This window comes from Ranitomeya imitator, chromosome 4, assembly GCF_032444005.1.
Source record: "Ranitomeya imitator isolate aRanImi1 chromosome 4, aRanImi1.pri, whole genome shotgun sequence".
Lineage (NCBI taxonomy): Eukaryota > Metazoa > Chordata > Amphibia > Anura > Dendrobatidae > Ranitomeya > Ranitomeya imitator.
The window spans coordinates 671,230,907-671,243,975 of record NC_091285.1 but is presented as its reverse complement, the minus strand read 5'-3'; the positions used below and the strand labels follow the sequence as shown (position 1 = coordinate 671,243,975).

Below are 13,069 nucleotides of genomic sequence, written 5' to 3'. Positions count from 1 at the left end.
GTGATCTGGTGATGGGAACTGTCAATGTGTGATTGGTGAGAAGTGGAGATTTTCCAAGAGAGAGTGGTGGGACTGTGGACAGTTCGTGGGGTGGAGCCTGGAGGCGGGGCTGTGGTGGAGCCTGGGCGGAGTTTCAAGGGGGCCCCGAAAATTTTGCCAGTATGGGGCCCCGAAATTTCTAGTGGCAGCCCTGGAGAGATGGAAGGACTTTTGACAAGTGTTGCCCATGTTATGCCCACAAGGTCTTGCACTCCAGCTTGGTTTTCTCAGAGCGGACAGACTAGATGCAGCGGGGTAGATTTGCCAGTAGGCCCCTATGATGTCATTAATTGGGGATAAATGATAAGTGACATCACTAGAGTGAATATTTGTAATCTTCGGTGCACAGTGTGCAATGGTGTCCGGCAGACTTGTCAAGTAGTAAATGAATGATTTTCTGCTACTGGCGAGCTCTGAATAATTCCAGGTTGATTATGCTTTAGAAAGGTTATCTCTCCGTTCAGAGCAGGTCCGGGAGGGGGTCGCAGAACGAAGGTGCTTATCTCTTCCTCAGGACCTCGCCGCCTCCTTATAAGAGGGTGACCAGCAGTCCTGAAGATGTTCTCATTCCTGTTGCTGCCGTCCAGGGACCGTCCAGCATAATGCGGCAGCGACTGGCGCCAGCTCTCTTGACACTTCTGTGGTTGTTGACCCTGCACGGCAGCGCCCGTGGCAGTGCGAGAGTACCAACAATTGGGGTGAAGCTATGCGGACGAGAATTCATACGGGCGGTCATCTTTACATGTGGAGGGTCCCGGTGGAGACGAAATGATGCCATGCAAACAGGTGGGTAAAATACATCTTTATAAATATACACGGTGCGGATTTCAGAGACCGTATCATAAGCTTAGATACACCAGATCAGACGACAGTCATTCACATAAGACATTAAGTAATTCCAGCTTAGCACGGGATCTGCTTAGATACACCAGCTTAGCTGCAGCTTGTCCCTGGATAATGACTCAGTAATATTACACGATGGGTATCACCATGGCTAACTGGTTGGCACCATAACCTTACAGCAATGGCGTCTTGGGTTCAAGTCCTACTTGGGACAACATCTGTATGGATGCAGTGTTTTTCTGAAATGGCATCACGTAGACCCTCCCGGGACCCCCAATTACTGCCAGGCAGGGGAGCTGTGCTCTGTTGGTTTTCAGTATGGAAATCTCCAAGCTAATGGCGTACAATTTATCTTGTATGATCAGCTAACTTTTTCCTACAGGTTATTCAAGGTCTCAATTCTTCTTTATGACTGAGGTGCCCCTTACTGATGGGGTCAATTTCCTTTTTTTTTTTTTTGTCCCCTTCCAGAAGCCATAACTTTTTTTATGCCAGCAACATAGCCATATGACAGCTTGTTTTTTTTTGTTTTCTTTCTCTTACATTTCTTATCATTATTTAATGTTCTGGGGGAAAAAAATCCAAGTAGGGTGAAATGGCGAGAAAAAAATTGCGATTTTTTTTTTTTTTTAATGTAATTACTTTTTCATTGGAATAATGGGGGTGATACAACACACAGATGTAAGGAAAAAAAATATTTCATGGGAAATGTATATTTGCTAAACCTGACATGTAAGGAGAGGTGCCAGGTACTTTTTAGGTTTATGATTAACCCGACTAACTACAAACTGCCTGGAATTCGTCATAGTTATTTGTTACATTTTTTGACCTCCAAATGGGAATAAATTTACAGGACAATATTACCCAAATTAGGCTTATGCCTGAGTACAGACAGCATTTAGGTTGGAATCTAACAATTATGCATCTGCCTTAAAGGGGTTGTCCAATGACACAAAGTTATGATAGGTGATAACAGATCGGTGAGGGTCTGACCATTGAATTCCCCACCGATCGGTAGAACAGGGCACTTGTATCGCCGTTAGAATGGAGCAGTAGAGCACATACTCCACCGCCGCTCCATGTATTCTCCATGGGGATGACGGAAAAAGCCGCCATGGATAATGAATGAAGCAATGGTCGGCATGCGCACTTCCGTTCCATTCTAAGGGATAAAAGTGCCTCGTTCTGCCATTTGGAGAACCTTCACCAATCTGTAAGGTGCCACCAATTCTATGGATAGGGGATCACTTCTCTTCACCACTTAGCTTTGATCAATAGTTCTTCAGTTCTTTGCATCTGAAAGGAAAACTACCACAAAATTATCCATTGGGCCATGATGCAGTTAGGTCCACTGTTATTAGCCAGACCCCACCACGAAAAAAACAAAACAAACCAAGGTGGCACAATAAGCGGGACAGAAATTCTATACAGCTTGTATGTTCTGGGCAATGATCGGGTAAGCTAATTTTGCCTCCATGGCAGGAGGGTTGTGATTGACTGTTACTCTTCTGCAGAGAAGCCTCCAGTCTTCACCATTTACACCTTCACATTTGCCCAAATAACGGGGACAGTTGGGAGGTATATTGGAAGCAGAAGTCATCCCACAAAACAACAAGCCTCGTGGGGCTACGTTGCCCCCATTGGGACATATAGATATCAAGTAAGGGGCCACCGTTGACTATCCACCATGACTTCACATTGCGATGGAGTTGTCTTTGTCTTTAGAGGTTCATTATTTACTTTTTATCTTTCTGTGTTACATTGCGTGTTCTACTATGTGACGTCTCAGCAGAACATCGAGTTCTTTGGTTTTTCTGTGGGTAAAAACCATCTGTCGGCCGCTCTGTTGTCACCTCTGAGCTCAAACCACAAAAGTAGCTAACATTACAATTCACTTATTATTATTATTATTAGTAGTATTATTTTTAAACATGACATTTTTGTGGATATACCTTATTTCACTAACCGATCCAATGCAAAAGATGGTCACTCCCATCATGGTTTACCCTGGTAGGAGCTTTCTCATGGTCTCATTGACATCTACGCTAACTAATGTAGTGTATATGAACAGCAAAGAAATGAAGGGAAAGGGACCTACTGCTCCGGCTGGCATTTTTTCCACCTCTATTGTCGCCCATAATCTATACAAACCCACTGAAAAACAAACTGAAATATATTTTGTATGGAAAATAAAAATAAACAACTAATAATGTGGTTGCATGAACCTACACACCCTTACACTAATACTTTGTTGAAGTCCCCTTTAAATTTATTACATCATTTAGTCTTTTTGGGTCGCGGGTCTATCATCGCGGCACATCTAGAATTGGCGATCTTTGCCCGCTCCTCCTTGTAGTAGCTCCATATGTCAGACTGAGCATGTCCTGTGTACCGTGCCCTCTTCTGAACACCCACAGATTGCAATGGTATTCATGTCTGGGCTCTGGCCAGGCCATTCCAAAAGTATGATCTCCTGATGAAGCAATAAGTTTGTTGAGGTCGCTTAGGGTCTTTGTTGTGTTGAAAGGTGAAATTCAGCTTCAGTTTCAGCCTTTTAGCAGAGGCCTGAAGGGTTTGTTGCAAAATTGACTGATATTTGGAACTGTTAATAATTTCCTCCACCTTGACTAATTCCTCAGTTCCAGGGGTCGAAAAGCACAACACTGCCCCCACCATGCCTCACTGTAGGGATGGTGATCTTCTGGTGCTGTGCAATGTCAGCTTTACACGATTTGGAATAATGGACAAAAAGTTGAACCTTGTTCTCATAAGATCATAACACATTTTCCCACATACTTTTTACTGATTTGATGTATATTTTGGCAAAGCATAGCCAGACTTGGATGTTTTTTACTTTTTAATAAAAGGCTTCTGAATTGCCATCCTCCCGCACAGTCCGGGTATATGTTGAATACGGGAGATTGTTATCACGTGCAATTCACAATCAGTACATTCCAGAAATTCCTGCAGCATCTTTAATGTTGCTGTCAGCCTATTGGCAGCCTCCGGGAATAGTTTTCTTCTTTTCTTTTCATCAATTTCTGAGCAACGTCCATTTTTAGGTAATGCCGCTTTTGCGACGAATTTAAGCCACTTCTTGATGACGTCTTCACAGTGCTCCATTGTATAATGTCTAGGAATTTTTTCTACCCTTTACCATTATTATTATTATTATTATTATTATTACCCTTCTCCTGACTGATAACTTTTACCTATGAGGTCCTTTTGCTGTGTTGTCAGCTGTTGTTATAAAATGCAACTAAGAAAATGTCAGGAAAATCTTCCTAGAACAGCGAAACTTTACACGAGGCTAATCAGAATCCCTGTAAATAATGGCGGCCGAGCACTGACTACTGTGTAACATGAGGGTAAATGTGATTGGGGATGTTGTGATGTTCAGAATTAGCCAATAATAACAGGGTGCTCACACTTATGCAACCACATTGTTTTAGTTTTGTTATTTTTATTTTCCCCCTGAAAATGATTTCAGTTTAGATTTGTACAGAATATGGGGGACAGTAAAGGTGGAAAAAGTCCTGACGTTTTTCTTCTTCACGTGTTTTTTTTTTTTTTGCTCCCTATGCAAGTCACACTTTTTTATAATATGTTTTATGGGGAAGAGATAAACTGAGGAATACGTGTGATGCCTGATAAAATTAAGTGAAGAGGAAAACACCAAAAATAAAAAGGAGGCGATTAGAGGTTAGCAATTAGTATCAAGGAACAGAAATAATGATGGTCAGGCCATGAATCAGATCCCAGAGGAAAAATTGAAAGCGGCAGAGTTTACGAGCCGCTAAATGGCTAAGTGGTTGCCTTATAGCATCGGGGTCCCGGGTTCAAATCCCACCAAGAACAACATCAGCAAGGAGTTTGTATGGTCTCCCGTGTTTGCGTGAGTTTCCTCCAGGTTCTCCAGTTTCCTCCCACATTCCAAAGACATACTGATAGGGAATGTAAATTATGAGCCCCAATGGGGACAGCGATGATGATGATGTCGTCTGTTAATCAGGTTGGTAATCAATGGTGCCATGTAAGCAAATAAATAAGAAGCCACACAGTTATGGACTCATCAAATATATCTGACAGCCTCTCCATCTCTGGTGATCAGCAGAAGCAGCCAAATCTTCCTTCTGGATTGTACTTTCTAGTTTTGCTTGTATTTGATAGTTGATTGTTTCCTTTATGGTCATCATGGGGTCATCCTGACGAGCTCCAATAATCGGCACACGTTGCTTCTCCCAGTCTCGCCAGCTTTGGCTCATTCTAGACCTGATTATTTCAGCTTTACAGAAATTTTTGAAGTGGGAAATTACTACCGTAGGTCAACTAAACTTTTTCGAACTATGGTTCCTGAGGATGTTTCCAAGACCCTCAGGATAATTCATTGCTGCATCACCCTCAAAAGATGTGGGAACCCAGGTGCTGAGGACGTGTAGCATTTTAAGGCATTGTTATTGAGCCATTGGTACTGTCTCAGGACAATGGGACAACTCTTCCGTCATTTAGGGCTGCGAACCATCCTGCTCGCTCTACTGGCTAACATGGTACAAAGATATATTTTTTTACTGATTTGGATATTTTACAGCTTTACCTGGCTCCTGTGTTGCTAGAACACACTTGGTAAGCCTAGGAGATGAATGAACATCTATCTGGGTACTTTATGGTACTGTCCAAGGCTGGATTAAATAAGGAACCTAAAGTCCAATTGTCCACCCATTCAGACATAGACTGGCCCACAGGACACTAGAATCAATGTGATATGTGAGAGCCATTAGACAATTTTACCCTTCCCCAGAAGAAAAAGTTGGAGACCAAGACAAGATGATCGACCACCACAGACCCTGTTCTTGCCCAGCAATTAACCACGGCATGATTTTGGTGTTGGGGAGTTAGTGATGGTACCCGCAAGAAACCACATGAACTAGATCTGCGTAGCATTGATCGTAGATCGATTTTAGGTCGGATGCCATCTTTCACACTGACGTTGCATGCCTTGTGTGCTTGTAATCTAACAGAATATTTGGTTTTTTTCAGGTGACCTCGCAGATCTTTTTGGGAATGTAGGACCCACAGATATCAATTCTGATGAAGAAGAAGTATTTAGCGAGTGGGCTTCCAACTTACGACCCCACAACGGTGATATCTTGGACTATGGATCCCCTCAAACCTGGAGAGATCCCACAGGGAGCAGGCACGGAGTACCGGAGGACCCCGTACGGGCGGTGGAAAGGAGAGGAAGGGAAGCAGCACTGGGTTTGTCCAATACATGCTGCAAATGGGGATGTAGTAAAAGTCAGATTAGCTCACTATGCTAAGATTGAACATTGTCCCCTCTTCTGGAGACATCCCCGGGTCAGGGAGGGAAGATCTCAAGAGCGTATGATCAATGTACTGTTCTGAGCCCCCAGTGGGCTGTGACCAATCACATATGTGTCAAATACCGTCTGGTGTGTTATTTATTTGTACATTATCCCACTACATATGGCGCTGTGAAAACCTAGGGTCTATTTTACCATAGAAATAAAAATTCAGAAGTGTCCGACTGTCTAAGTCAAATAACTTATGTCTTGGGGAACTTTTTTTGCACAGCTGTCGATCAACCTTACTGGCATTTACCACTCACCCCCATCCAGAAAACTGTACACACTGCTGGTAGCCCAGATTACCACACCGGTCCCACCTCGCCAAACCCAACAAGGTTGGTAGTGCCGCCATACCTCACCACCAGCCCGAATTGTTGAAAGACAAGTTTTGTCCTGGGACTTTACATGGTGTGAGGCTATCATCATACACTGAGCAGTGGCCATGGGCAGAGTCTATTATTACTATTTGAGGGACCTAATAGGGTGTTCCCCACAGCTAAATGTCATAAATTCGGTGGTGACCACAGATAGCCCCAGTAACAAGGCTTTCTAGGAAGCTGAGATAGGAGTTGTTGCATGTTGGACTCCACACTGCAGAGCTGAACGCGATGACTCCTATTCCTGTTACGTCTCTTCGCCGCTTTCCTTCTGATTCCTGAGCGGTGGTTTGTGGTAATGACTCTCTCGGCAACATCATCCGTTCCCATAACTATTACACAATTGCATGAACAGCGAGTCTCCGGAAATAAGCCTTCATTTTAGATATCCTAATAAAGAGAAGTAATTTTAACCCCTACCTACCCTCTTTGCTGCTGGTGGGACCTGTTGAGAGGTGGTTTTCCACCTTTCAGGACTTGCAGGGGTTGCCTAACAGCTGCGGGGACTCTAACATATTATTCGAGCGCGCCGAAGAGACTCAGCACCCGAGCATGCTCAGATAACACCTTATCCGAATACGTTCCCTGATCAGTACTTTCAGGCTAAAAATCAAGTTGAGAAGAAATGGTGGACACCTTCGATAGCGAGTAGCAAACGGCAATCTCCCCTGACATCATCTTCTCCACACTTACAAGTGTTTTATTAAATGGGATGAGGGGTAACCTGCTGCCAAACACTCCAGGAACTAAATTTAACATGTCCAATCCTCTCCTGTTGGGAAGCCGCCATACACATCAGACGTTCGGCTGATCCCATGGTTTCCCTGCCTATAGTATACCTCCCATAGTGGTGAGGGCCACGCACACACTCACCCACCTGTCCTATATGTGGCTCCTAGAGTAGTGCCACAAGGTCGGAGATTCTGAGACGGAGTCTCCGCAGAGGCCTAACTACAATACATGCAGGGGTTGCAGTCGCTCCTGGGCCCTGGAGCCTAAAAGGCCCGAAAAGTTCCTATAAGCCTATGAAAAGACCAATAGTGTTAGAGGTGCAATAATTGGGGGCCTCATTGGAGCTTTTGGATTGGGGCGCATGGGCTTAATTTTACGCCACTGAGTCTCCACCAATATTAATACGGCCCTAAAGATTTAATACTTCAGGTATTGTTTGTATAGGCGACAAGCGTCCAGAAGAAATGTCCTGCCGAAGTCAAGTGTGCATATATGTAAGGAAAGGGGCGATGGAAAGAAAAGCAACTAAGCCCACCACGGACAGCTATCTGAAGGGTATGGCCACCTTAGGGAGTTAGTGTAAAAGTGGGGTTGGAAGTAGCAAGTGAGAGACCACAAGCTTCATAAAACGTGGGAAACAGCCAGCATGGAACTGACAGATGGCAGGAAAGGGTTAAGTAGACAGTTACCTTAATAATAATATGTGGCGTTATCATACAGCTGCAGGAAGTCAGTAGGGTGCAGCCCCACATGTGGGTGTCGCGAATATTAACATGCAGAGGCCGAGAAAGAAGAGACATAACAAAGTTCCCCGTCACAGAGGCGCTGACCTGAGGGGACAACAAGAGGGTCAGTGGTCATATGGCGACCTCATCACACTGACCACAGGCCCACTGTGAGGAGGGAAGAGGAAGAGGAAGAGAAAAACAGGGCAAGAGGGAAGAAGATGTGCAATACTGTCCCCTACTACAGGTACGTGCAGGATACAGGGAGTAATGGGGGGAGATATAGGGGGGATCTATGGAGTAATAGGAGGGGATATAGGGAGGATATATGAAGTAATAGGAGGAGATATAGGGAGGATATATGGAGTAATAGGGGGAGATATAGGGGGATATATGGAGTAATAGGAGGGGATATAGGGAGGATATATGGAGTAATAGGAGGAGATATAGGAGGATATATGAAGTAATAGGAGGGGATATAGGGAGGATATATGGAGTAATAGGAGGAGATATAGGGAGGATATATGGAGTAATAGGGGGAGATATAGGGGGATATATGGAGTAATAGGAGATATAAGAGGATATATGGAGTAATAGGAGGAGATATAGGGGGATATATGGAGTAATAGGAGGAGATATAGGGAGGATATATGGAGTAATAGGGGGAGATATAGGGGGATATATGGAGTAATAGGAGGAGATATAAGAGGATATATGGAGTAATAGAAGGAGATATAAGAGGATATATGGAGTAATAGAAGGAGATATAGGGGGATATATGGAGTAATAGGAGGAGATATAGGGAGGATATATGGAGTAATAGGAGGAGATATAGGAGGATATATGGAGTAATAGGAGAAGATATAGGAGGATATATGGAGTAATAGGGGGAGATATAGGGGGATATATGGAGTAATAGGAGGAGATATAGGGAGGATATATGGAGTAATAGGAGGAGATATAGGGAGGATATATGGAGTAATAGGAGGAGATATAGGGAGGATATATGGAGTAATAGGAGGAGATATAGGGGGATATATGGAGTAATAGGAGGAGATATAGGGGGATATATGGAGTAATAGGAGGAGATATAGGGGGATATATGGAGTAATAGGAGGAGATATAGGAGGATATATGGAGTAATAGGAGGAGATATAAGAGGATATATGGAGTAATAGGAGGAGATATAGGGGGATATATGGAGTAATAGGAGGAGATATAGGGAGGATATATGGAGTAATAGGAGGAGATATAGGGAGGATATATGGAGTAATAGGAGGAGATATAGGGAGGATATATGGAGTAATAGGAGGAGATATAGGGGGATATATGGAGTAATAGGAGGAGATATAGGGGGATATATGGAGTAATAGGAGGAGATATAAGAGGATATATGGAGTAATAGGGGGAGATATAGGGGGATATATGGAGTAATAGGAGGAGATATAGGGAGGATATATGGAGTAATAGGAGGAGATATAGGGGGATATATGGAGTAATAGGAGGAGATATAGGGAGGATATATGGAGTAATAGGAGGAGATATAGGAGGATATATGGAGTAATAGGGGGAGATATAGGGGGAGATATGGAGTAATAGGAGGAGATATAAGAGGATATATGGAGTAATAGAAGGAGATATAAGAGGATATATGGAGTAATAGAAGGAGATATAGGAGGATATATGGAGTAATAGGAGGAGATATAGGAGGATATATGGAGTAATAGGGGGAGATATAGGGGGATATATGGAGTAATAGGAGGAGATATAAGAGGATATATGGAGTAATAGGAGGAGATATAGGGGGATATATGGAGTAATAGGAGGAGATATAGGAGGATATATGGAGTAATAGGGGGAGATATAGGGGGATATATGGAGTAATAGGAGGAGATATAGGGAGGATATATGGAGTAATAGGAGGAGATATAGGGGGATATATGGAGTAATAGGAGGAGATATAGGGGGATATATGGAGTAATAGGAGGAGATATAGGAGGATATATGGAGTAATAGGGGGAGATATAGGGGGATATATGGAGTAATAGGAGGAGATATAGGGAGGATATATGGAGTAATAGGAGGAGATATAGGGGGATATATGGAGTAATAGGAGGAGATATAGGAGGATATATGGAGTAATAGGAGGAGATATAAGAGGATATATGGAGTAATAGGAGGAGATATAGGGGGATATATGGAGTAATAGGAGGAGATATAAGAGGATATATGGAGTAATAGGAGGAGATATAGGGGGATATATGGAGTAATAGGAGATATAGGGGGATATATGGAGTAATAGGAGGAGATATAGGGGGATATATGGAGTAATAGGAGGAGATATAGGGGGATATATGGAGTAATAGGGGGAGATATAGGGGGATATATGGAGTAATAGGAGGAGATATAGGGAGGATATATGGAGTAATAGGAGGAGATATAGGGGGATATATGGAGTAATAGGAGGAGATATAGGGAGGATATATGGAGTAATAGGAGGAGATATAGGGGGATATATGGAGTAATAGGAGATATAGGGGGATATATGGAGTAATAGGAGGAGATATAGGGGGATATATGGGGTAATAGGAGAAGATATAGGGGGATATATGGAGTAATAGGAGATATAGGGGGATATATGGAGTAATAGGAGGAGATATAGGGAGGATATATGGAGTAATAGGGGGAGATATAGGGGGATATATGGAGTAATAGGAGGAGATATAAGAGGATATATGGAGTAATAGGAGGAGATATAGGGGGATATATGGAGTAATAGGAGGAGATATAAGAGGATATATGGAGTAATAGGAGGAGATATAGGGGGATATATGGAGTAATAGGAGATATAGGGGGATATATGGAGTAATAGGAGGAGATATAGGGGGATATATGGGGTAATAGGAGAAGATATAGGGGGATATATGGAGTAATAGGAGATATAGGGGGATATATGGAGTAATAGGAGGAGATATAAGAGGATATATGGAGTAATAGGAGGAGATATAGGGGGATATATGGAGTAATAGGAGGAGATATAAGAGGATATATGGAGTAATAGGAGGAGATATAGGGGGATATATGGAGTAATAGGAGATATAGGGGGATATATGGAGTAATAGGAGGAGATATAGGAGGATATATGGAGTAATAGGAGGAGATATAGGGGGATATATGGAGTAATAGGAGGAGATATAAGAGGATATATGGAGTAATAGGAGGAGATATAGGGGGATATATGGAGTAATAGGAGATATAGGGGGATATATGGAGTAATAGGAGGAGATATAGGGAGGATATATGGGAGTAATAGGAGGAGATATAGGGGGATATATGGAGTAATAGGAGATATAGGGGGATATATGGAGTAATAGGAGGAGATATAGGGAGGATATATGGAGTAATAGGGGTGATATAGGGGGATATATGGAGTAATAGGAGGAGATATAGGAGGATATATGGAGTAATAGGAGGAGATATAGGGAGGATATATGGAGTAATAGGAGGAGATATAGGGAGGATATATGGAGTAATAGGAGGAGATATAGGAGGATATATGGAGTAATAGGAGGGGAGATATAGGGAGGATATATGGAGTAATAGGAGGAGATATAGGGAGGATATATGGAGTAATAGGAGGAGATATAGGAGGATATATGGAGTAATAGGAGGAGATATAGGGGGATATATGGAGTAATAGGAGGAGATATAGGAGGATATATGGAGTAATAGGAGGAGATATAGGAGGATATATGGAGTAATAGGAGGAGATATAGGAGGATATATGGAGTAATAGGAGGAGATATAGGAGGATATATGGAGTAATAGGAGGAGATATAGGGGGATATATGGAGTAATAGGAGGAGATATAGGGAGGATATATGGAGTAATAGGAGGAGATATAGGGAGGATATATGGAGTAATAGGGGGAGAGTATAGGGAGGATATATGGAGTAATAGGAGGAGATATAGGGAGGATATATGGAGTAATAGGGGGGAGATATAGGGAGGATATATGGAGTAATAGGAGGAGATATAGGAGGATATATGGATTATAGGGGGAGATAGAGGGGGATATATGGAGTAATAGGAGGAGATATAGGAGGATATATGGAGTAATAGGAGGAGATATAGGAGGATATATGGAGTAATAGGAGGAGATATAGGAGGATATATGGAGTATAGGAGGAGATATAGGGAGGATATATGGAGTAATAGGAGGAAGATATAGGGAGGGATATATGGAGTAATAGGAGGAGATATAGGAGGATATATGGAGTAATAGGAGGAGATATAGGAGGATATATGGAGTAATAGGAGGAGATATAGGAGGATATATGGAGTAATAGGGGAGATAGGAGGATATATGAGTAATAGGAGGAGATATAGGGAGGATATATGGAGTAATAGGAGGAGATATAGGGAGGATATATGGAGTAATAGGAGGAGATATAGGGAGGATATATGGAGTAATAGGAGGAGATATAGGGAGGATATATGGAGTAATAGGAGGAGATATAGGGGGATATATGGAGTAATAGGAGGAGATATAGGAGGATATATGGAGTAATAGGAGGAGATATAGGAGGATATATGGAGTAATAGGAGGAGATATAGGAGGATATATGGAGTAATAGGAGGAGATATAGGAGGATATATGGAGTAATAGGGAGGAGATATAGGGAGGATATATGGAGTAATAGGAGGAGATATAGGAGGATATATGGAGTAATAGGAGGAGATATAGGGAGGATATATGGAGTAATAGGAGGAGATATAGGGAGGATATATGGAGTAATAGGGAGGAGATATAGGGGGATATATGGAGTAATAGGAGGAGATTAGGGAGGATATATGGAGTAATAGGAGGAGATATAGGAGGATATATGGGGTAATAGGAGGAGATATAGGGAGGATATATTGGGTTGTAATAGGGGGAGGGATTATAGGAGGATAGTGATGGAGTAATAGGGGAGATATAGGGGGA

General features: G+C 42.5%; 2 protein-coding genes across 3 annotated transcripts in view; both read left to right on the top strand.

Annotated features, from left to right (window-relative positions):
- Positions 1 to 339: 339 nt before the first annotated feature.
- Positions 340 to 6,444, top strand: RLN3 (relaxin 3). The gene is made up of 3 exons (XM_069762490.1): positions 340 to 360; positions 483 to 825; positions 5,920 to 6,444. The coding sequence occupies exons 1-3, from the start codon at positions 340 to 342 to the stop codon at positions 6,198 to 6,200; spliced, it is 645 nt and encodes a 214-aa protein (XP_069618591.1). The 3' UTR covers positions 6,201 to 6,444.
- Positions 6,445 to 8,151: 1,707 nt separating this feature from the next.
- Positions 8,152 to 13,069, top strand: part of IL27RA (interleukin 27 receptor subunit alpha) — a 62,113-nt gene continuing 57,195 nt past the window's right edge. Inside the window, exon 1 of one of the 2 annotated variants that reach the window (XM_069767281.1) lies at positions 8,152 to 8,329. The gene's annotated coding sequence lies outside the window, so the exon portion shown is untranslated. The remainder of the gene's footprint in view (positions 8,330 to 13,069) is intronic. The other variant, XM_069767279.1, reaches the window with a different exon arrangement.